This window comes from Euleptes europaea, chromosome 10, assembly GCF_029931775.1.
Source record: "Euleptes europaea isolate rEulEur1 chromosome 10, rEulEur1.hap1, whole genome shotgun sequence".
Classification (NCBI taxonomy): Eukaryota; Metazoa; Chordata; class Lepidosauria; order Squamata; family Sphaerodactylidae; genus Euleptes; species Euleptes europaea.
In genome coordinates, this window is record NC_079321.1 from 69,035,837 (window position 1) to 69,061,944 (window position 26,108).

At 41.9% G+C, this 26,108-nt stretch overlaps 1 protein-coding gene across 1 annotated transcript in view; it reads left to right on the forward strand.

Annotated features, from left to right (window-relative positions):
* Positions 1 to 26,108, forward strand: part of NT5DC1 (5'-nucleotidase domain containing 1) — a 125,402-nt gene that overhangs the window by 82,681 nt on the left and 16,613 nt on the right. The window contains exons 8-11 of the mRNA XM_056856213.1: positions 2,696 to 2,870; positions 9,495 to 9,592; positions 20,592 to 20,710; positions 22,047 to 22,205. Of these exons, the coding sequence (XP_056712191.1) occupies positions 2,696 to 2,870; positions 9,495 to 9,592; positions 20,592 to 20,710; positions 22,047 to 22,205 (551 nt within the window). The remainder of the gene's footprint in view (positions 1 to 2,695; positions 2,871 to 9,494; positions 9,593 to 20,591; positions 20,711 to 22,046; positions 22,206 to 26,108) is intronic.

Genomic DNA, 26,108 nt, shown 5'->3' on the forward strand with positions numbered 1-26,108 from the left:
TATTGAACATTGAATTGTATTGAATATGATGTATAAATACCCTTTTACAATTTTTCTTTTTTCTTTCAACTTTATTGTATTTTTTTCTTTTCTTTCTTTTTTAATAGATTGCATGTTTTGTTAAAAATCTAATAAAAATTATAAAAAAAGAAAAGAAAAGAAAAGCCATAGCTCTGAAAATAAATGTTCGGGAGAGTTGTTGCAGAGATTAAACTTTCTTCTTTGCAAGAGGAAACTCTGTTATGCTTTCTCTCACAGATGCTTTTGAACAACCTTGGTCTTGCTTCTCACAAACAGTAAATGTGGGTGGTAAGCCTGTGCCTGTATCAGTTGAGACTGAGGGATACAGAAAAGTAACAGATGGGGAGGAAAGGTACCCTTTCTGTGTGCTGGGGATAGGGAGGATTATTCCGTCATGAGAACTTAGGTCTGCAGCCTAGACCAATCCAGAAACTAGTTTATTGCCTCGTTTGGGAGAAATAAGCCGTAGTTGTGACCCGAGACAGAATAGTTTATTAATGTGAAGGCTGCCAAACTCTGCAGTCCAAAGAGTTTCACCTATATTCAGGACTGGTTAGTTTCATACCCTGCTCAGAAAACATTGCTGTTAACTACATGCTGTTTGTTTGTTTGTTTGTTTGTTTATAGTCCTTTCTCCCTGAGACTCAAGGCAGATTTTATATATGTGTGTATGGATGTGTATATACACATTCCTATGATTATGCCACAGTATAATAAAGGTTCTTTATTTTTCATCAGTTTGCTGTAGATACTCTTTGTTGGGCAGTAGTTACCAGACATTTCAAGTATTATTCCGGATGCTAGATGCGTTCCTTAGTTAAAATGTTGATCAAAGCTATTTGTCCTGTTGAAATCAATGGATGTACTCTGGCTTCAGTCCAAGCATTGCTTTGGAGCAGCTGGCCTGGGATCAGCTGCTGAGCCTATTTCTATGCCCTTATGCGTACTACAGTTTCAAATACCCTCCTTCTCAAGGATAGCTGAAGTTAAGAGGTTTAGATATCCATTTTTTAAAAACTGAGGAATTGCTCTGTGCGCATTCCACACATAAAAGTAATGTCTTGGATTTGTTAAATCGTTTACTGAGTTGACCACAAATATTTAGCAAGAGGGGGGAATGCTTGTAGAAATACTAGTAAGTTCCACTTACATTCTGCAAGCATAATGCATATTCCTGGCTGCCACTGAACCCCTAATTCAAGTGTTCAAAGGAGCAGTGAAAATCTCACAAGTTAACATTTCTCGTCATGTGTGGTTTTGCTTGCTGTGTGCTAAAGCGCTGCCTTCTTTGGGTATATAAATGTGCCATTTTCAGGCTCTACTAGTGCTTATTGTGTATTTGGCTGCATGTGTGCCAATTTTAAGTTTCCTGATTTGTGCAGAAGCACTTTAGTTATTCGGAGATTTATTCCTTCTTAATTGGTCTTTCCTCTTAATTGAGAGATATTGCTAAATTCTCCTTGTATACATATTGTAATCCTGATGCTTTGGACTGCATATTAACTATTTTTGGAAGTATATTCTCCCCATATTGTCATCCTTTCCTGGGAGATCGGAAGAAGCTAAGTTTCCCTTCTCTTAGCAGACTCCTCTCGGGAGATAACCTCTCAAGGAGCCAAATTTTGCCTCCGGTCTAGTGGGATTCATAAACAGCTGATTGAAAACCTTTCCCCATAGAATATCTTTCCTCCGCTTCTTCAAATCATCCCTCCCAGAATCATCAACTTATATTATTTTATTGTTTTAACCTAACTTTGATTTTTATTCAGAGCTGATATTGTATTGAAATAAAACTTGATTGATTGAACTATTTTTGGAGTAGTACGGAAGTGCTTTAACCATTTTGATGTGAACTTTTTGCCCATTTTTAAGAAAGAATGTAGAAACGTTCCCCTTTCAGAATTTTTTAGTCATTGGACTGCCTTACAATGTGCCTACAATCCTAAGAACGTTTCCCTGGGAATAAGCCCAGTTGAATAAAATAGGACTTCTGAACAGGCCTGCTAAAGATTGCACCTTTAATGTTTTAAGAACCAGCATGGTGTAGTGATTAGAGAGTCAGACTGGGATCCGGGAGGCTCAGGTTCTAATCCTTCCCCCCCATGAAGCTTGCTGTGTGATCTTGGGCCAGTCACGCACACTCAGCCTGACCTACCTCAGTGCACTGTTGTGAGGATAAAATGGGAAAGAGGAGAATGTTGTAAGCCACTTTGAGTCCCCACTGGGTCTCCCCAAGGTAGGCTATAAATGAAATAAATAAATAAATAATGTACCTAACTTCTGCTTTGTAAATCACATAGAGGTATGCTTATAATTTTGATACCCTTGCCAGTGAGAACTGAAACATCTTTATATATGATGCTTGTAGTTTCTGATTGACTGATTACCAAATCAACCAATGCATCTACTTTTCAACATATTTCTCATCAGGTAGGAGTGCTTGCGTGCACATACCTATGTGACCAGCAAAATTTTCTGACAGCTCCCTTTTCAGCATCTACCCCATAGGATCCCATAAACTGACTTCTAAAATTCTGTACACTGTGAAAAGCAGTTTGGGGGACCTGTACTGCCCTGGGGAAAAATTCTAAGAGTCCTGTCACAAACACTGATGGGTTCATACATGGTACACACATGTGCCATAGTCTGTGTCATGTTATCTCCTTTTTTTCAGAAAACTGTGGAACATACTTTCCAGAAGTGAAACGAAATCCAGAAAAATATGTACAAAGTTGCCCTGAGTCTGTGAAAAAGTGGCTAAGAAAACTGAAGAACAGTGGGAAGATTCTCCTATTAATTACCAGCTCCCACAGTGACTACTGCAGACTCTTATGTGAGCACATCTTAGGGTAAGTGCAATGCTACTATAGTTCACAATTTTATTTTAGACGATCTACTTCTGACAGTAATAATAGCAACTGCAAGAAGATGTTTGTCTGAGAACTTTCTCCTTAGTAATTCTAGAAGGCCATGCATCCTTCTATACATGACATAAAATGTAATACAGACCAGGCAAGATGTTGGAAACTTATGAAGAGCCCCCAGATTGTATTCATTTTACTGAAATTCAGCTACAATATACTCTTATATCAAGAAAGCAGCAGAGTGGAGAGGTATTAGAGGCTTTTCACATGGACCATTTCCCTATCAAAATCAAGTCCCCAGCTGCTTTTTACTCCATGATAAAAAAGACATGGGATTTTCCAGAAAGTTTCAAAGGTAGTCCTGATCATCATCGTCTTTGTTATATGCTCAGCTGTCCTATGTACAGCACATTATGTTAATCCAGCCTTGACATGACTAGCACGCGGATAAGTGGAGGGAAGTCTGTTTCTTTTGGAGAACGGGCAGCTGTCATACCACCCATAGTTGATAAAGTGCTACAAGCCACTTGATCCTGCTTCTCCACCCTGAGTATTCACATGTAATCCAGTCTTCCTGGAATCCCACCAGCTGTCCCTACAGGCAGCAAAAGCTGGAACACATTTGAAGCAGATGTTCTGCGTTCCCAGTGAGGAGAACCTAGGCATACGCATCACACACACACACACAACATTCCTCCCTCCTTGCCCCAAGTAGCATGAGCACCTTGCCAGAAGGACAGAGTAGCCAGACACTTCCTTCTTTGTCTCTGTTGTGGCTAATTTTTCCTTTGTAGTGGGGACCATTAAAAAAGTATAGAAAAGGGAAACTCTGATGGTCGTGAGAAAAGGCAATGAGAAAAGGCCAATCCCAAGCGGTGACACGATTCCACTACCAAGAAGGAAATCAGTTTATCCCTGCAGCTATTCAGATCTACTCATCGAAAGTTTCTAATCAATTATTATACGGTATCCCCGTTTGGATCCAGGCTCTTACCTTGGATGTCGACTGTAGTTTGGCTTCTTTCCTACGACGAACATTGAGGTTGCCCAACATGATTAATCTCTACACTCTTTGTAAAGAGCTTGGCCTCCACCTTCTGTCTACAAGAGCCTGGACCACCACTGTTAAGCTGTGGCTCCGTATTCACTTCCGTTTTGATCTTTCCACATTACTGCATGACATGCTAACATGCTAAGGGATTCCTACATCTCCTCATAGTACCAATTCATTCGGCAAAAAATTAATTCCTTAGGATTAATTCCTTAGGAATTAATTTAGACTCAAATTTTCTTCACCATCCAGCAAAGAATTAGGGACATTGAAAAGCAGATCATAAATGCAGGCCCCACTATGACATGTTCCCCCTGTTTCCACAGACTGACGACTTATATGCCCGGAGGTGCCCCCTACATCAAAACCTCACCCCCTTCATCGACGGGCTTTACGCTCGCCAGATTTAACATCTTTCCCTCAGCAGTTCTCTCCGAGAGATTCCACAATATCCCATTTAGAGACAGATTATGTAAATTTTGCCACCTCAAACCCGATTCCATAACTCACATCTTACTGATTTGCCCTTTTTTCTCCAGTTTAAGAAATCGTTTCATAGATCCAATCATCATGAATCTCCCTGGCCCAGCGAATAGGACTACCCAACTATTACTAGCGGATAAGTCCCCCAACTCTACAGAAGCAGTTGCCGAATATTTGGCAAAAATTTTAGCTACTGATTTTAATACTGACAAGTAATAGCTGTGCCAATAGCTTGTGTTCTTTGGTGCCTATAGTGGAACTCTACTGTTGTATTATATTGAACTTGATAAGTATTGTACTATTTTAATATGCTCTTTCTATGCTCTTTTTTTGCCATTAAAGGTTTTTGACTTTGACTTTGAAAAAGGCAAAGGAGGTTGAGTCAGTTTTGAGGAGAAAAAAATAGAATAAGGATAATAGAGATTTATAAAATTAAGAACTAAATAGGAGGTGTAAATACTGAAGAGTTTTTTCCCCTTCTAATATGAGAATATGTAGTCACCCAGTGAAACGGATGAGGAGTAGGTTCAAGATGAATACTTCTCAGTTAATGTTAATGCATCTTTAATATATAGAAGTAATTACAACTAATTTTGCTAATGGGCACTAGTTTAAGTGACATAAAAATACTGAAAATAATTCATAGAGCCCAGATCTATCAACCAGGATGGCAAAACAGAACCTCCATGTTCAGTGGCTGCATATGTGTGAGTTCACATATGTGAGTTCACTACATCCAGCGTGGTGTAGTGGTTAAGAACAGTGGACTCTGATCTGGAGAACTGGGTTTGATTCCCCACATGAGCGGCGGAGGCTAATCTGGTGAACTGGATTTGTCTCCCCACTCCTACACACAAAGCCAGCTGGGTAACCTTGGGCTAGTCACAGCTCTCTCAGCCCCACCTACCTGACAGGGTGTCTGTTGTGGGGAGGGGAAGGTGATTGTAAGCCCATTTGATTCTTCCTTAAGTGGTAGAGCAAGTCAGCATATAAAAAACCAACTCTTCTTCTTCTGCTACATAACTATAAATATTGAAGGCATGCACACATGCAAAAAGCCCCAGCAGCATTTAGAAATCCCAAACAAAATTTCCAGACTCGTGAGGGCTGTCATTATCCTCGGCACACAGACCCTGCGGCTAGGGGGACAGGAAGAGGCACACCTCCCTCAAGCATCACGAAGGCTTGGCAAGGAGCAGCCTGAGCCACATGTATGTGATGGCTCAAGGCTCGGAGTCAGGGTGGCCTCACCCATAAATTCAGGGATGCACAAACAAGAGAAGGCCTGAATCTTCTGCATCCCACCAACCACCCGCACTGCAAATGAGTCTGGAATGGGGTTTGGCCTGTGGGAGCCACAGATCCCCTTTGATCAATGTAAATAAATAATTGAATAAGCGTGGTCCGTTTTATTTCCCAGCTGAGGTATCGGCGCTCATTCTGCATCTGTAGGCAATGTATCTTTGGTGGTGGGAAGTACCATCAAGTCGCAACTGACTTATGGCGACCCCGTAGGGTTTTCAAGGCAAGAGATATTCAGAGGTGATTTGCCATTGGCTGCCTCTGCGTAGTGACCCTGGGTTTCCTTGGTGGTCTCCCATCGAGATACTAACCAGGGGTGACCCTGTTTAGCTTCTGAGATCTAACGAAATTGGGCTAGCCTGGGCCATCCAGGTCAGAGCTATCTTTACATGGCAGTAAATGCAATTTAGTTTTATGGGTCCCTACTTCTATTAAGTATGTACAGAAATCAAGGCTAGGTATTTCATGAATAAGAATTTCATTTTGTGATACCTGATACATTGATCTACTTTGCTCTTTTTCACTGTAAATTGCAGGTAAATTAATTAATAAAGTGCATTGATTCAACTAAAAAAGTCAAATTTTGGAAAGATGAGGGGAAAGGGAAGGTCAGTGCATCCTTTGACTGTGCCTTTAGTTCAGTCAGTTGATTTACATAGAACTTGTTTCCTTTTCTCCTTGCTTCTTTAATTGTTGCACTCAAAACACTGGTACCTCCTAAATACCTTCCAGATGCCTTCCTGCTCCTTTCACACTTGCAGTTCTGCCAAGCTTCTTAAGAAAATTGCCACAAACATATCCAGAAAGCAGAAGAAACACAGAGTTTAACCTCAAATAAACCATTAAGGACATTTATGCACTCTTTGCAATGGCTTTCCACATACATTCCCTTAGCCAACATACACATCTTACTATTTAAAGCATATGTACAATTGCATTTGGAACGAAAGTCTAGGATGTAGACTCTTTTACAGAATATTTCACAGTCTTGTCACTAATAAACATTTATCTTGAGATATTGCTGTGGGGAACATAGCCTTGCCCAAGTTCCTTTTTATTAAAAAGATTTTATATAAAAAATGTTCCTTTGTATACTTTTTCTGCAGTACAATAAAACAATTTTGTCTGCTTTCATATACAGCAAGCATTGTTTTACATTCTTAAAATGAATTTTAATAAACATGCATAGAATGTTTGCCATCTGATGAATAGTTACACATTCTTCTATTGAAATCAGTGAGCTGAAAGCTTGCCTAATTTACCACTGGATGCAGTCCAGAGAATCTGAAACATGTGTACGTCCCATTGAAATCAAGTGTTTTTTCAAGTGCCATTTATTTCAGTGTGAGATTTAAGTGAGTATAGCTTTTCCTGGAAGGTGCCCAAAGAATATAAATGCTGCTATTTGCTCTCATATTATTCAAATAGAATTAATTGTCAACAATTTGTCCACTTCAGCATTTAATCTTTTTTTCAGATTGAGTTACCTGTCTATAACTATACCATATATAAATAACCCAAGCAGTTCACAGATGGAATTAATTTTAGGGATTCAATTGTTTATTTTTAGTCAGGGTTAGAAATTTAGGTAGTTCTGATGGTGGATCCACTGTAAAAGCCATTTGTCTACTTTTTTCTGATATTGTTTCACATGAACTTGTTTCAGAATTTTAGCAGCCATTGCAGATTTCTGGCAGGAAAATATTTGTATGGTTTGTGGATAAATGTGAAGAATCAGGCTTGGCCAGTTACTTTCAGCTAGAAAGCCAAGCCTGTGCTTATTACCAGCAGCTCTTTCCAGCCTGGATTTTTAAATATGTCCTTTAGCTAAGAGTACACTGGAAACAGAAATGTCCTTCCATTCTTGCCTAATGCCCAGTCCTACCGTTCTCCCCTCAATACCAAAATAGGAATCAGTCTCACCCTGATGCATTCAGGTACAAGTTCAACTCCATTTCTCTGTCCCCACCGGTCCCAGAGGTCCTTTAAAAGGAAGCAGGAAAAGGCTGCAGATGGAATGCTGAACAGTTTGTATTCAGTGGTTCCTTCTGTTGAGCACTCTCTTTCTACTTAAGCATGCATGTTTTGTTCCTTCCCTTTGACTTAGGTCATTTATGCACAGTTGCTTTAACCTCCTTTATTCCCCGTTTCAGCCAGGATCAAAGTAAACCGGGTTGGGGGGAACTATGCATCGGCTGGAATGATCAGGGACGAAACTGTGTGCTAATGGCGGCATGAATACAGAAAAGCAGGCTTCCACGTTCAAACCAAGTCCCACCCCTTTAAATGGTGCTCTGTAATTGGCTTACCTCATGAGAGAAGATTTCCTTCCCCCAAAACCCAACTGCCACATAAAAAAGCATTTTAAGAACAAAAAAACAAAAAAACGGAGCAATCTGAAAGAAGGGGGGGGAGAAATCCAAGCCTTGTTTTAGAAAAGCCTTTCTTTTGCTCAGAAAGAGCTCTGAGGTAGCAGGAAGCAGGAAGCACTTGAATCCCTGCCTCTTTACACACTGCTTCGTGATTGGCTGTGAGAGAAGCCAACCTTCTGTGCTTCCCCTGTTTGGCTATCTCCATGCTGCCTTGAAGAGGGGTTTGGAAAAGGGTGGGGCGCTCAACCTGAGAAAGTTGTACGCTCGCTTCCGGAATGAGCCAGGATAAACGGTTTAATTCGGGCCAGAAGAGGAATGGGAAAAGCCGGGTTTGTTTTGCGTTGAAACAGGGTTGAGCCGACAAGGAATGAGGTAATGTGCATGCAGACAAAATTGATCCTGGCTGAAACAGGGAATAAAAGAGGTTAAAGCGACCATGCATAAATGACCTTACCCTGTCCCTTTTGAAGCCCCCTTTTGATAGACCGGTTCCCTCCTCTGGATTCTTTCCTTCCTTCTGTGCCCTAGTTTTTCAGATCTTATTTAACTAGTCTTTCAGTTGCAGTCCTTGGCTACGATCCAACAATCTGCAAGGTGTGGCTTGTATCGCACCACTCCACTGAGTGAAGTATAAAGCCTTACTCCACCTTGAATGAAGGAAGAGCCACATGACTTGGAGAAAGGCTCTTTGGACTGGGGAAATTTCATCTGGCCCAGGGGTCCCCGACTGTTTTGAATCACCTTGGGAAATCTGACATAGCATGATGGGCACAGCCACAAAATGGCTGCCACAGCTTACCTTCAGTCACACAGTGAAGATCCTTGTGCTGTGGTGGCAGCTACTGCCAAAGCAACGTTTTGAAAAATCTACACAGCCAATCCAATCTCCAGTGACTAATCTGAAACTCTGCTGAGAAAAAGCTTCACCTGCTGTCACGCACCTTCTAAAAACACTTGGCAGGCACTAGCAAAGGGGTTAGTGGGCACAATAGTGCCCATGGGCACCACATTGGGAATCACTGCTCTGTCCTAAGGCAGGATATGTGCTAATATAATCAGGTGTTTGGCAAGAAAAGAGGCGAGTGCGGGGGACACACACAACTAAATCCAATTCCTTATTCACAAGTAGCTGATTGGCAGGATTTCAGCAGATGGACTGGAATGGGCATTCGCATGCAAACTGCCATTTATGCTACCCGTTCCCCATCCAGTTAGATAAATTACCACAGACATATGACCCTTAGTTGGATCACAGTACTTAGGACAACTGTTTCACAGCTCTAGATGCACTTTACCCCTCAAATATAAAATAAATAAATGTTATTTGTACTTCAGACTGTGGAAAATATCTGTTTAATTCATGAAAATGTCTTTCAATTGTTTTTTTTTTAACTGTTGTAGGAATGACTTTGCAGAGCTTTTTGACATTGTGATCACAAATGCCCTGAAACCTGGTTTCTTCTCTCAGCCACCGAATCAGAGACCTTTCCGGACACTCGGTAAGTTGGAATAATCAAATTTTCAACTAATTGTAAGAAATGAGGACAAGCAGTTTTTAGAGGTGATGAAGATGGTAGCCCGTGTCAAGGAAAGTAATGGGTTTTTGTTAGGCACAGGCAATTTTCTAGAAAATCAGTCATGAAATGGTGGAGCTGATCAAAGCATGAATGATGGTTGCAGAAAGAAAGAAAAATTCAGCAAGACAAACTTCCCTCACAGCTTAGACATTTAAAAAGTAACAATATTTGTATTACTGCACATGAAGCCACTAAACCTTCAAATGGGGAAATCGTGTCTTCCTTTGGTATGAATTTTGTGCACAGAATGAAGTTGGTATAATGTAGTGACTAAGAGCTATTTCACATAAGATAAGAACCAGTGTGTAATGGTTAGAGTGTCCAACTAGGATCTGGAAGACTCAGGTTCGAATCCCCAGTCTGCCATGGAAGCTTGCTGGGAGACCTTGGGCCAGTCGCACCCTCTCAGCCTAACCTACCTCACAGAGTTGTTATTAGGATAAAGTGGAGAAGTGGAGAACAATGTAAGCCATTTTGGGGTCCCCACTGGAGAGAAAGGTGGGGCATAAATGAAGTATGTAAGTAAATATAAATATATAAACTACTCTACCTATCCACTAAGCTATCTTCACTGAAACATTTTATATGGGTTTCTGGTTATCTTCAGCTAGCTGTTTCTTTTGACAGTCTACCAAAGAAACTTTTTCTTTACTCTCTATCCTTCAAAATATATATCTTCTAATAAATTTTAATAGTTATCATAAAATGATAAGTAAACCAAAAACCACAATTTTCCATGAACATGAAAAAATGTCTCTAGTTTGAAACTAGAGACATCACTATGCTACAAAAAGCTGCTTTTTACTGGTTCATTCCTTTGATTTTTCCAGAGCAGTCTGACTCGAGAGAATTAAAGACGGATCAAAATAATATTTTCCTCTTTGACAGTAGACTTTGGGCGTACTCTAGTGCAGATTGTGACCAAGAAGCCACATACCAGCCAGACCTATGGTTGCCAGCCTGATGCTTAGTTGCCCCTTCTTTGTATAGCTCCAACCAAGTAGCAGCACCATTTATTGATTCACAGTTTGTGCCAGCCTGATCTAATATAAAAGAATTACTGACATTTAACTAGATCATTGTGGTTACAGTGACTGTTCTTAGTGTCCCCAAAGCAATCCCAAGAGGTTGCTCCTTTCAGCCCACCTCTGCATCAGGAAGTGAATATGAGAGAAAGTAAAGGATGCGTCTGTTTTTTCTGGCTTTCAGACAATGAAAGTTACCAAATAGTGACAGCAGAACTGCCTGGCTGATGTCCCTCGGCTATGAATGAACAGAGTTTCCTTTGTTTGTTGAGACAGAGTGGTATAATCACCCACAAACAATTGTTAGCTGTATCATAGCAGATTTCCCCTGTAAACATTAGAACTGTGCATGTCATTGTAATTCTGTCTTTTCATTCATAGTGGATTTTAAAGTAAAAATGACAACGGCTGCAATCCAGAAAGGTTAGAGTACTTACACAGTGTCAGCAAAATATAATGTTAAACAGTAAAAAGAAAAAAATTAAAAGTCCTAATAATACAACAGTTAGAAATAAAAATACCCAGACAGTTGGACCCTCAAGACATCATAGTTATCTTGTATAGATTTGTTACTCCTTATCCAATCTGTTATAACATCAAAATGCCAATTGAAGGCCTGTAATCCTGCACTTGGTTCTGATGTAAATTCGAAACAGAAGTGTGCAGATTCTTCGTTCAACCTATTCCCAGTAACAGTTGTATGTTCCTTGTGTTGAGAACCGAGGAAACACTAGGCATCGTACTGGTGTACCACCCATGAAACTCTTCAGATAGCAGAGGTGATTTCGGATTTGGTGTTGGAGACCCCCATGTTGATAGGATTGGGGGAAATCAACATTCATGCCATGATTCCTCTGTCTGGACTAGCTCAGGATTCACTGCCGCTATAGCTACCATTGATTTGATCCAGGTGGCTACGTGCCAAACACATGAGAAGCCATATGCTAGATACCAAGCAGGAAACTGGTGGTCTAGTGATTGGGCTATTTGGCTTGTGCCATGGTCAGACCACCCTTCTTAAAAAGGTAAAGGGTCAGTAATGACCCTCTGCAAGTACCAGATCATTACTGACCCTTCTTAAAGGTTATATCAAACATCTTAAAATAGCTTCTTCATTTCTGTTTAGGGATTGCCCTTTAAGTCTTTACAAGAAAGTTGCTGCTACTATATCATACAGTATTTTATCTAGAAATTCCCTTTAACAGAGTATTATGTCCAAACATCAAGCTGACTTTTAAATTTAAGAAACAGATTGAGGAGGGTTCAGTGACAGCAACTGCTCTGAAAGGAAATTACGCTTTGAAAAAGTGTGTGTGAGAGAGGGGGGGTAAGAAGCATGTACGTTCTTTTACAGAGCAGTTTTCCTAAATGCGTTGAAACTTTTCATTGTATTCCTTTACTTTAAAATTGCAATACAATCATTAGTGCGTATGACTTCTTCTACGATAGAAGTATCTCAGACTTGGTTTCTCAAATAATTTATCTAAAAGTAATTGATAAAATGACAGGAGACTCCACAAGGTGAGAAATTAATCCTTCTTTCTTTTTTGGTAATATTCCCTCATGTAGTGAAAGAAAGAACAGTGCCACAGATTTCTTGGATACTTTCTAATGCCTGCATTTTTCCAGAAAATATAAGTTAGATGGTTTCTTTTTGTGTTGTGAGAGTTCTCTACAAAAAAAGTGGGTGGGGTGAAATCAAAATAAAGAAATACCCTCCTTATATATACCCATATGCTTGCACACATTACTGCAGTTATGGCATATGTATGAATACTGCCACTATGTGGCTGGGGCTAGAACATGCTTTCCCCCATCTGGTCATATCCTGTATCCCATGCGGTTAAGTTTGTGAGAAAATTGCTATGGTGTCATAATAAGAACCATACTGGAAAGTTGGAAAATACTGATGAAACTAGAGCAGGGGTTTCCAGCCTTTTTGAGCTTGTGGACACCTTTGGCTGTCACAAGAACCAGAGCTGACCACAAAATGGCTGATGTAGCTTATCTTCCATCACACAGTGACTGTCCTTGTGCTGTGGTGGCAGCTGCTCTCAAAGCAACATTTTTAAAAATCTGCACAGCCAATCAAATCTCCAATGGTCATTCAGCAGCACTGCAGGGCAAAAGCCCCACCTGGGCCACCTGGCACTGCCCACTTACTAAAAACCCTCAGCAGGCATCAAGAAAGGAGTCTGTGGGCACCACGGCACCCATGGGCATCATATTGGGGACCTCTGAACTACAGTGTATAAGTTTGACTTCCTGACTGTGCACTTCCTTTGAAAGAAGATTAATGTATGGCCACCTTGTCTGAGAACCATTCTTGTTTCGTTTTCCCAACCTGTTCCAGGACTTAAGGGACTGCAGGAAAAAGCCACATGGAAAAGGGCAATGAATTTATGACATTTGTTCTCAAATAAGACTCTGATGTGAGAGTGGTGGGCTCTCCTTTGGAGGTTTTTAAGCAGAGACTAGATGGCCATCTGACAGCCTTCTGATTGTGTGAACTTGGGCAAATCATGAGAGGGAGGACAAGAAGGGATGAGTTAGTGTTCGGCTCTCGTGGCCCTTTCTTACATGCCCAGGATAATGCCGATCGCCACTTTGGAGTCAGGAAGGAATTTTCCTCCAGGCCAGATTGGCTAGGAATCATGGTGGTTTTTTGCCTTCCTCTGGGCATAGAGCAGGGGTCACTGGGGTGATAGTCGTTATCATGCCCTATTCAATAGGTAGAAAACACTGGGCATCTAAGGGCCTGATCCATAAGCCCCCACATCTCCTTCCTCCCCAGTAATGTCGCCAGAAGCTTTGCTCTGGTAAGCTCTAGGCATGCTGGCATCAGTTCGGCTAGCTGCTGTCCAGCAATTGCCAGGGCTCCTCGGGTTGGTCAGGCAGTCATCAGAACAGCTGTTGTCCAAGGAACAGGATTCTTAGGCTTGTCACTTGGGCAGTTGTGATTGCTTCTACCCACCCAGCCAGTCTCCATCTCCCAAATATGTCTTGACAAGGCTGAGTGGGTCAGGAGGCTGTCAACAGAACACACCAAAATGCTGTGCATTGAAGTGGGATTATGGATGAAGCTCTGATTCTGCAGTTCAAAAACCTTTCTGACATCTGTTCTTGTTATTCTTTGTAGAAGCTGAGTAATTTATTCTCATCTACTTCCAGTCTTCCATTTTGTATTGTACGTTGAACCCTTAGTTTATCTCTTTCAAGAATAAAAGCAGAGTTGACGTTACTATACTTAGGATCAAGTATTTGTCTTTTAAAATGTCAGGCAGCCCATTCCTGAGGGGGATAGATCCGTAGTGGCCAAGAGCAACGCAGCCATGCCACCTATTCAGAGGCTTCCAGACTGCCGTGGAAAGGAAAAAAAGCTTTTGTAAAAATACAAAATAGGAAAAAAGGGGAGAAATGCCCCATTGCAAACTGCAAAAAGGGTGGTGCAGCCCTGCCACAGCTCAAGAGGGCATTCCCAGGACGAAAGGGGTTAGGAAGCTGACTACCGTCAGCTCTGCCCCTTGGAACGCCCCCCCCCCCCGACACTGGTGTAGCCTGGCATTTCTGGGATTTAGGTCTCAGCAGCAGAGGCCTGCAGAACTCCAGGGTGCCCAGGTGCTGGCATGTGTGCCACCCGGGATGGCGTAAGTACCTGTTATCCCAGGTTAAATGGGCACTTATGCCGGCACAGTGCCATGCCGGCTCCTACAAAGCTCCCCCCTCTCAGGAATATGAGAAATCCAAGCAATGGAAATGCAAGCACAGGGCTTCTGCTGCAAAGTCATTAGGAGGTTATCCATATGCTTTGCTTTGACAGTAAATGCTACTTTTGGCATTGAGGTGATAGGGAATTATGCAAAATCCGTTTCAGAGAAAACCAGAGTTTATTCCTTCAGAGACTAGGCAGACACAACATTCCTTTTGTTGAAGGTTGATGAGGGGTTTTTTTTCATATATCCTGCCAAATGCCCCTAAATGTAAAGTTGGTCTATGAAAATAACATCTTTCTTTTTTGACAATGCTACAATACCAAAGCTCCATTATAGTAAATCCCTGGATTAACTGAGAATTATGACTTCAACGCTAGCAGTGAAGACCAGCAGGTTAATAAAGAAATGCACTCTGCTCAGCAACCCTGCTCTGTGTGTAGTCACACATATCCATCCCCTTTTGTTATCCTAGGACATCTCATATATTCATTTTTATGTACACGTAGGATATTGCTATGTACACCTATTCTGTAAAGTCTGAATGTGATTTTAAAAAGCATTTGAAAACACAAAAATGTCACAGAAACACTTGTTTATGGAGGGTACTGTTGAGTATGTTCGTGGTGCTGCAGCAGGTTTGTCGCTGCACAACGTATGAAACAAATGTGATTATTGTATACGTGTGCATAGGTATAATGGTTATGGGAATGAAAATGTAAGCAGTGAAGAGGCCTGCTTTCTGCTGGAAGGAGTGATAGGCATGGGAACGTCCTGTAAAAACTTCTAACTAAATGACTAATTGTTTGAGAAAGGACTGAGTACTAAAGACCTGGTAGTCAGCCCAAACTGCTCCTTACAGAATTACTGCAGGAAACGAGGAGGTAGGTAACATCTGAGATATAACCTTACATAATGGTTAAAAGACACTTGCATAAGATAGTGTTGTGAGCTAACACATCCGTCTATTTAAATAATTTGCGGCGTTCTATAGCAATCTTTAAAAATTATGCTACCTTCTCCAGAACACAGGGCAAACAATTATTCAATAGAAAGGAAGCATTACAGGAATCGGAGGCATTCAGTCTGCAAAGGGCTTAGTAGTTCATTACGAATTTCTGAATAGAAACTACAATAAATTAAAACATGGACAACTGTTTCAACACACTTACTGCCACAGGGACAAAGTCTGTCTGACTGGGGGATTTTGCTAAATCTTCCATCGAGTAACGCAGATGGCATAACATTAAACCTAGCTAGGGAGATGGCTCTGCAATAAGATGGATCATACATGTGAGATAGATATGGGGAAGGCGGGTTGGTAACATTTTAAAATTGGCATGTGGGGAAATAGGTAGAACACATTATTTCATAAGGAAACCATAGCGAGAAAAACACCACGTTGTGATAGGAATAGTTTTTCTATGTTCCAGTGTGGGGTAGCAGTTAAAGCGACGAATTATGCAGGGGATGGGGTGGCAACGATGTGGGTTTGAATCTACTCACTGGGAAGCTCGCTGGATGTCCTTGGCATAGTCCCCCCTCTCTCTAATCTACCTCACAGGGTTGTTGTAAGAGTAAAATGGAGGTGTGATATACCTTAGAGGAAGCGCAGGATAAAAGTTTACTGAATAAATATTAACAGAGCGAGTCTTGACTTCTTCTTCACATATTAAAAATGTTGGATGATATGGCAGAGTTCCTAAAACACAATTACATCACTTTTACAACTAGCATTGGGATTTGCAGACCGGGACTTGAAGCAATTAATGTGACTAAAATGAAGGAGTTTTGCATACAACATTCCTTACAGATCTGAGCTTGGCAGCAACTGCTGAAAAGCTTCCTTGAGACATAGTTTCCATGCATCTGCGCTTGCTGGTTTTCATTAAAAGCTTCACTGTTCATTTGTGTGTTCTTCAAAACAAAAAACTCAGGTCTTCTACTAGGGCTAGACCTTAAAACTTCCTTTTCACAGGAAACACATTCTGACTTTTATTACCATCGATATCAGTTCAGTTATTTTTAATCTTGTTATAATTAGTTCTAAGACTTTCTGGTGATTGATGTAACCCATAAATCAGAGAGAGCATCATGTTTCGCCAGTAGTCTGAGCACAGGGATTATGAAAGGTTAAACTACCAACAATTTACAATCCTTGCCTCCCCTACTAGTTACTGTGGGTCAGTGCTCAGTTGACTTTGATTTAACCCCCACTTACCTATCCTGTAGCTTGAACTTAATATACCTTAGGCAATTAGGGCCTTTGATTAAAACAACTGGAATTTGTCTCCTGAGCTGATCCAAATCCTGACCAGAACAGTGTAATATCCCCAACCCATGGATTAGATTGTGGGGAGCATGACTCTACCACAGGACAAATGGAAATGTTTGTGGTTGCTGTTTTTTTTTAAAAAAAATACATACATACATAGTTCAAAAGACCCATGAGTAGAATTCCAGTAGCATAAACAGACTATCTTGTCGCCTTTCTCATTTTCATTCCTCGCAACCTCTGAAAAGCCATTGGGAAGGGAAATACTCCATGGTTACCTGTTTCACTTGCATAGGCCCATAGAGTTTATACAAAATAGTTCGGGTGGCGGGGGGCTGATTTCATTTTCTTAAAGGAGTTTCGCAGTCTCTAAGATATTATCCTGCCAGGCCCCTGAAAAGCAGTCTGTTTTCCAGCAGCCATTTAGTCACTCATGTTGCAACCATGCAAAATTATTCTGATGTTTATGAATATTAAAAAAGAGTGTTTTTAAACCATGATTCAGTCTTAGTGATGGAATCTGCTACATATGCCATTTCTACGACAGGCCCTTTATGTTACTATTGAAAAATAATTTCTACTTATTTTCTCTGAAAAATATAGAACTTTTTAACCCGAGGTGAGACCACTCCACATGCAAGCATTGCTGTGAATAAGCCTGTGCTGATGACTGATGTGAGAGTAGTCAGTGCTCAGAGTGGAGGAGTGGCATCAAACCCACTGACCGTGCCCTCCATCTGTTGATTGGCTCTTCTGCAGAAAGCCTGTGTGGACACGTGTCAGGCCTCTCTGAACTGGCGTTATCCTATGTTTTTGCAAGGCATGTATGTTGCATAAAGAGCCTACACATCTTGTAATGCATAGGCCCTATGTAGAAGAATCAGTCAACGAATGGAAGTTAGGGATGGAGTCTCAACCCCCACCCACCCTCATTAATTGCCCTACATTTAGACATCTGTGTAAGGCTCATATACAGATCAGGTGATCCAACTGGCAAGGATTCATATGTCTCACGGAATTACTGTCAAATTGGTGTCATGGGGTTGCAGCTCAAGTGTGTGTGAGGGTAGTCAGACATGCAGAGCAAATTGTCTTGTGTGAACTGGCCCAACTGAGATTACAGCCTTCTAAAAATGGCTAACAGCTTTGACAGATAAAATAAGCAAGTTAATGGACATTTTCACAGCACTTATTTCAAATCTTCTCATGTATTTTCCAGCAATGCTTCCCACGCTTGAACTTTTGCTCTGTGCTAACCAAAGTGCACAACAAGCTGCTGTACTGACCTGATATGAAATTCAGCACAGTGTTCAGTTAAATGCCAGAGGGGGAGAAGTATATACTTCTAGGCTCCAAATCAAGGAATGCATGCTCTCTGTTTCTTTGCTATGCATATTCCTCTTATAATGGGAACTACTATGTTTGGGTAATTCTTAGTGTCCACCAGGAGAGTCCTGTTTCTTTGACATGATGATATCATTACGTTCAGTGAAAGCAGAATGAGCTCGACTCCTCATATGGCACGGTCAAATGCTTTTCCGTTCTGCAGACCAGCATTCAGTTTCTATGAAAAATTCTTTAGCCTGTAGAAAGTGGAAGTTGAAACGTTGTTCGTCTAATAGCTTTTTGGAGAAACATATTTGTCAAACTTGTAGGGATGATTTTGAGAGCATCCCTGGTGACTCTGTGGAATCCTTTGTAGCTGCATGGAATGATGGGTTGACTGGGGCCATAAACAGAATTGCTCCTTAGTGTCCTCTTCCAAGCTCTGCGAGGGCCCCAGCTCCTTGGTTTACTAAGGAGCTGGGCAACATGAAGCAGACTGGAAGACAGATAAAGCAACATTGGCAGAAGACTTGGGATGATTCAGACAATATGTCATAAAGTCCATTTACAGCCTATGAGGTGGTGGTGATGGCAGCGAAGAAGACTTTCTTCTCTGCCACTATTGCATTAGCAGACAGTCATCCATCTCAGCTGTTGAAAGTGGTTGGTTACTTGATAACACCTAAGTCTGACCCTGCTGAGCAGCAGCAGTAGTGGAAGGTGACACTGGTGGAGGACGTTTCATGGACAACAGCAGTGCCACTTGAACTAACCATGGTTAGTACTGGGTAGGAGAAGGCAATGGTAAACCACTTCTGATAATCTCTTACTTCGAAAACCCTATGATGAGACAATCTAAAAACGAAAAAAGATATTGTTCTGGAAGATGGCACTCAATTCTTAAAACAAAAGCTTCCAATCCTTGAATCCTTCCTTGAATCCATCCCTCAGCCGGTAGCCTTGCTTGTGGTGGTAGTGAATAGGACAGCATCTGAATAATATGTAAAGTTGTTAGCTGATTTCCCTGTTAGGATCAGGGAGGACATGAACCTGATCCGTGCACTATTCTACCTTTGTAGTTAACCACTTGAACCTGCAGAGTAGAAGAAGACGACTCACTATTCTCCCGGAATGTTATATCTCTCCAGGCAGTCCATTAGCTGTGCTGGTCTGGCCCTAGCTATAAATGCTCCCATTTCTGAGTCTGGGCTGGGTAACAGTCAGTGTCTAGTATTTTCTCTTGCACTCATTAAGTCTCTATCTAGGGTTGTCTATCACTGTGCACATTTAGACTTTCTACCAGTCTGCTGGAAGAGCCCCATGGCGCAGAGTGGTAAGCTGCAGTACTGCAGTGCAAGCTCTGCTCACAACCTGAGTTCAATCCCAACGGAAGTCGGTTTCAGGTAGCCGGCTCAAGGTTGACTCAGCCTTCCATCCTTCTGAGGTCGGTAAAACGAGTACCCAGCTTACTGGGTGTAAAGGGAAGATGACTGGGGAAGGCACTGGAAAACCACCCCATGAAAATAAAGTCTGCTTAGTAAACGTCGGGATGTGATGTCACCCCATGGGTCAGGAATGACCCGGTGCTTGCACAGGGGACCTTTACCTTTACCAGTCTGCTGGACCATCCTTATCCACCTGCTAGTTCACTCATATCCTGGTTCCAGATCCTTTGGTCCAATTTCTTTCCTGCAATTGATTCTTTGTTGAAATTGGTCTGGTGTTTTGTTTTTTTTAACTAATTTATTTATTTGCAAAATTTGTATCCCACATTTCTGCCCTTACAAGGGCCACCAAGGTGGCTAACAATTTAAAACATATATGATAAAATCACATTTTAAAACCATTAAAATCAACCCATTAAAACACATACTTCATTAAAAATTAAAAAACAAAGTTAAAATACATACAAAGCATAAACACAGTGATTAAAACATTAGTTAAGACTGAGGGATCACTGAGGGAATATCAAATGGAACAAAAAAAGTCTTCCCCCGCTGGTGGAAGATGGCAACAGAAGTTTCCGGAGACCTGCCTCATTTCTCAGTTACAGCACTCCGTGCCAACCACAGTTCCAGTCCTCCTAGAGAATTGTGCCTTTTGTTATTCCCATGCTCAGCTGCCCATGACCCAGTACTGGCCCCCTGTATTGCACTTAGAAAATCACCCTTTGGGGTTTATTCCATCATGGCTGGGTTGGTAATAGTGTAACATCATAGACTGATTCACTGTCAGGAGCTGTAATAGGATACTAATTTCATGAATAGATTGGTGACCATTTACTGTAGTTAGAACTGTGATACCTTTGAAGAGAACCTCACACAAAACTAGGATGATGGTCACTGTTTTGGAGAATTTGGAGTTTTCTCAAACCACAGGCTGGCTGCTGATCTTGAATATGTTAGTGTCCTATGACAATAGGCAATGTGTAAATACGATGGGGAGGTTATTCAGTAACATCCTCAGAGCTGTCTGTTCAACTTATCCTCCTGCCAGTTGTCCAGAAGAGTGGCTGATTTCCTTGGTAAGATAGGCAAATCTGCCTTGTTTCTCAGAGAATGATGAAATCTCCTTTGTTATTTCAGAGAATGATGAAGAGCAAGAGACCCTTCTGTCCTTGGACAAACCTGGCTGGTACTCCCAAGGAAACTCAAGTCATTTGTATGACTTGCTGAAGAAGATGACTGGCAAATTAGAACCAAAGGTATTTCAAAAGAGACAAACTCCTCTTGGAACTACTCAACTATTTTTTCCACAACAGCATCGTGAATTCAACATATTAGTACACCTGTCTAAATTTCCGGAGGAAGCAGGTGCAATAGCTTGCATCTGTGATAGCAGTTTCATGTGTAAATTGGCTCCTGAAAACTATCAATAAAGGGGGGGGGGCTGTATTTTATATCCTGTGTTCAGTTTCTTGCACACATAATTATTGCCCAGTTCTGTGGATGAAACAAGTGCAACTGTGTTCAGTGGATCTGACTTCCAAATGAATGTGCATTATATTGTGGTGTTAATTAGAGGTTTTTTACATCAACATAGCCCTTCTCTGGTTGCTGTGATTTTCACATGTCGGAAATTATAGCTCATCATAAAGCATGGGCTTTTAAAAAATATTTTATATGAGGGATATCTTGATTCTTAGGTGCTGCATTATATTCTTGAAACAGTGATTTGGGGCAGAGAAAGTATATTCAACCATACACTCTGACCCTGTCACAGGTGGTGAGGCTCTGCAAAAATGTTTGTGCTTCCTATCAGAAGAGCCTTCACAGTGTGGAGTATATGCTGTCAAGCGTGGCATACCATGGCATAACCCAAAACCAAGTTCATTGTGAAAGTTCACTCCCACGACTTTTAAAAACAAGTTTTTCTTTTCCTTCTGGTCTGTGGACAATTTATTTTGTGAGTGCCAAATAAAATTGCTTTGCTAGCCATGTATTATTCCTCCCATTGCATGTGAAGGAAGTGATCTCTGCCTCACTTATCACTATTTAAATAAATTTATCACCATTTTGCTACTAATTTCCCTCTGCCAAGAATGCAAATAAATGTTGTTAGTCTTTAAGGTGCCACGGGACTTCTGTTTTGTATTCACCACTTGCAAAAGCGAGAATAACTAACAATATATGATAAAAATAGATATTTTGTTATACAAATAATATGACAAATGGTCATTCTTAAAAGTATAATATTGTTTCAGATTTTTCACACTAAATTTCATGTATCTATATGAACTGTTGCACATGCCCAAGTCTATGAAGAGAACACATCTGTGCATATATGAAGGAAAATTCTGCAGTTTTTCCAGTAAAGCTTCACTTGCAGAGCTCATGTGTCCTGATTCTGCCATTAATTTCCCTCTGCCAAGAATGCAAATAACAATTTCAAAAATATTTTATGCTATATATAATCTACCTCCTGATGATCTACTATGGCTTTGCAGTGGGGAGAAATATAGTGAACATGAATACCTTGCATTTGCTATATTTGTAACTGTTCTTGCATGCTGGGCAACTGTCTTGATGCTTCCCTTCTAGGTTGTTTACTTTGGAGACAGCATGCACTCGGACATTTTCTCTGCCCATCACTACAGTAACTGGGAGACTGTGCTCATCTTAGAGGAGCTCAGAGGGGATTCCATTATGGCACCTTCAGAGACAGAAGCGGAGCCCTTAGGGAAAAAAGGAAAATATGAGGTAAAAATTATTTTCAGAAGTGTTTAATGAATCATCGCATTCAATGCAATCCCAATTCTACCTATGTTTAAAAAAATACTTTCTGGTCTGTACACATGTGCGTGTAAATGCACTCATTGTAAAATATCAGACTTGTGTAACAATGTTAACATTTTTTGCTCCAATCTCAGCCTAGTTCTCTTTAAATGCGACTGGTTTTGCCAAAATATGAACATAAGAAGCTTCCCTATCCCTGGTGAGGAGGCCATTGCTCCATCTAGCTCAGTTCCAGCTCCTGCTGTCCAGGGGCTTAGGCAGGGAAGCCTCTTTCTCAACACCTCAGTTCAGGAGTGGAACCTGGAACCTGCTGCATGCAACGCATGGCTCTGCCACTGAGTCATGGCCTCTCTGCTGTGGAGGGCAAGTACACTGGAAAGTGTTTGACAGCACTGCCTATTGAAACAATGTGCTTTCTGTGCCCTTTTGATAACACCTGCAGATCCTGATTCATGAAATGAGGCACAGCTGAAAGCCTGCTTAAATGCGCAAGTATATTAACCTAATAGGACACAGTCTATCGGGAAGTTTATATTTCCGTCAAGCAAAAATAGCACATCAAAGTAAGAAGGCACAGGTTGGCCAGCTTTGGTTTCCTTCCTGTGTTTTGCAAAAACAGGAAAGTAGACAACTATAGAAGCAGCAGCAAAACAATTGATTCTTTGTGGTAGACTAGGAGAAGAAGAAGAGTTGGTTTTTATATGCCGACTTTCTCTACCACTTAAGGAAGAATCAAACCGGCTTACGATCACCTTCCCTTCCCTTCCCCACAGCAGACACCCTGTGAGGTAGGTGGGGCTGAGAGAGTGTGACTAGCCCAAGGTCACCCAGCTGGCTTTGTGTGTAGGAGAGGGGAAACAAATCCAGTTCACCAGATTAGCCTCCGCCGCTCATGTGGAGGAGTGGGGAAACAAACCCTGTTCTCCAGATTAGAGTCCACCACTCCAAACCACCGCTCTTAACCACTACACCACGCTGGCTGCTTTGTTTACTGGGCAATGAATTAATTTTTTTAAACTGTACACATATTTATACTTCCCAGAAAATACAGCCTTGTCTACTTACGTGAGGGCTTATGCTCTCCTGAGGCGAAGGGCATCCTGAGCTGTGGTTGTTTTCCTCTCCATCCGGGTAGGCAAGACCAAAACTTTGACTTCCTGTCTTCCTTGGCAGGAAAACAGCCTGCAGGAAGCCAGTTACCGTCTAGACTAGCTAATTTGCCAGCAACGAGACTAACTCACGAAGAAAGAACATGTGTATAACATAAACTTGTTTTAAACTTCAAAGAACATGCAGTAAACGTAAGAACAATTTTTAGGAATAAATGCTTATTATGTCTTGATTGTCAGTTAATTCCCAGGTGGGGCAGGATGCCCTTCGCCTCAGGAGAGAATAAGCCCTCACGTAAGTAGACAAGGCTGTATTCTCCACTGAGGCAAGGGCATCCTGAGCTGTGGGACATTATACAGCTCCCAACAGGGTGGGTAAGAATGATATGTCTGCTACTCGATTACGTTTTGTAAAACTCGGCGTCCGAAGGCCGCCTGGGCTGAGGACCATGTGTTGATCCTATAGTGTTTCACGAATGTTGAAACAGAGGACCAGGTGGCAGCGCGACAGATTTCCTCAACAGGCGCCTGTTTGTCAAATGCAGCCGTCGTGGCTGCGCTACAGAGTGAATGCACCGTGATACCCCCCGGTATCACGGGAGTACCATTCGCTTTGTATGCCTCAGAGATGCACTGTTTGAGGGTGTAGCTGATGGCAGGGGCTGACATTCTCTAACCCTTGTTGGGGTTAGCTATTCCTATGAACATGAAGTCCGACCTTCTAATTTCAGCTGTGCGTTTAATGAAGATGCGGATGCCATGTTGCCTCCTTCGGACCAGAAGGATTGGGGCAGAAGGATAGTAAATTAATTTCCTGACTTCTATGAAAATGCGAATTTATCTTGGGTTGGAAGGTGGGGTCTGGAGTGAGCACAACTTTGTCTTTGTGGAAAACGCAGAGGCCTTTCCGGATAGATAAGGCCCTAAGCTCAGACACCCTCCTGGCTGAGGTGATGGCTATAAGAAAGACAACTTTCATTCATAGGTATTTTAAAGGCACAGTTCTGAGAGGTTCAAAGGGCGATGCCGTAAGGGCTTTTAATACAAGATTGAGATTCCAGGATGGGAATCTGTGGATCACAGGAGGTTGAGTGTGTGATACCCCCTTTAGGAATGCAGATATGTGTCTGTGTTGTGTTGTTGGTACTCCTTCTATGAATGGAATAACCGTGGCCAATGCTGCGACCTGGCGCCTCAAGGTGGAGGAAGACAACTTGAGTCGGACCCCCTCTTGTAAAAATGCCAGTATTTTTTGAATGCCTCGGTTAATGGGGTCAACGCGTTTTCTCCTAGCCCACCTGACGAAGGCCTTCCATGACATATATATGCGCCTAGTGGAAGGTCTTCTGGCCTCTAGAATGGTGTAGGCGACTTCACTGGAATAGCCAAGGTTTAGTAATGACCTCCGTTCAAGTGCCGGGCGGTGAAACTGAACCATTGAGGGTTGGGTGTAATATCGGACCCTGACGGAGTTTGGCCCGTTCTGGAGGAATCCTCCAGGGCTCCTGGCAGGACATCCGTTTTAGGTTGACAAACCAAGGTCTGCATGACCAAAACGGGGCTATGACAATGACGTTGGCTCTTTGTTGGTAGATTTTGCGGAGAACCTTGGGCAGAATGGGAATTGGGGGGAAGGCGTAAAGTAGTCCCCCTGGCCATTAACTCAACAGAGCGTCTGTTCCTTCCGCTCTTGGTTGGAAGTACCATGAGTAAAATCTTGGTACCTTGTGGTTTGAGTCTGAGGCGAATAAATCGACTAAAGGGATGCCAAATGTTTCTGTAATTTGCTGAAATGTTTCCTGATCTAATTCCCATTCTCCTTCGTCCACGAACTGGCGGCGTAGCCAGTCGGCCTGGATGTTGAGGGAGCCCTTGATGTGTTCTGCACGAATAGAGGGAATGTTTGCCTGCGCCCATGTAAAGATTGCCATCGCCTCTTGGTGAAGGGACGAGGACTGGGTACGGCCCTGTTTGTTTATGTAAGCCTTTGTTGATGTGTTGTTGGTCCTGATGAGGATGTGGTGATTCTTCAGTGTATCTGCAAACTCCCTGAGAGCCAGTCGTACCGCTCTGAGCTCCAGGAAATTGATGTGGAGTCGTGATTCCTGGTGCGACCATCGTCCCTGGGCTAACTGGTCGCACTTGGGGCTAATGGCTTAGACCAGGTGTGGTCTAAGATGTTTTACTAATCATTCATATTGTTTGACTGGGTCAGAGTCACTCAATAAGATTAATTGACACATTGACCATGGAGCACTCCTCTTCAAGATCTGAGCTGCATTTCTTTGTAGTTATGAGGACCATCTAATTCTCCTTTTCCCTGAGTCACACCTTCAATGGTGTGCATTGGAATACTAGGGAGTAAGTTTACCGAAACGCTTAAGGTTAGCCTGAGTGGGCAGTGATCGCTTTCTGTCCTATCACCTATCTCAAAGTAACAAATATTCGGCAGAAGAGAAGAAGAAACCAGGATGTAATCTACTGTGCTGGCGCCCCACGACAGTAAGTATATGTCCCATGGGAGTGGTCAGAGTTGGTGCTGTGTAAGCTATATAGTTGATCGGACAGAAAACAATTCTGAAAGTCTTATTCCTGCCTTATTGATTAATATATAATGAGACCTTTGATCTAGTTGACTTTCTTGCAGGATGGCCTGATTAGTAGGACTTTCCAAGCAAGCCCGCACCTATTCTTGCATTGAAGTCTCCACAGAGTAGAACATGGAATTTTGGATATTGGAGATCAAGGGCTTCCAAGG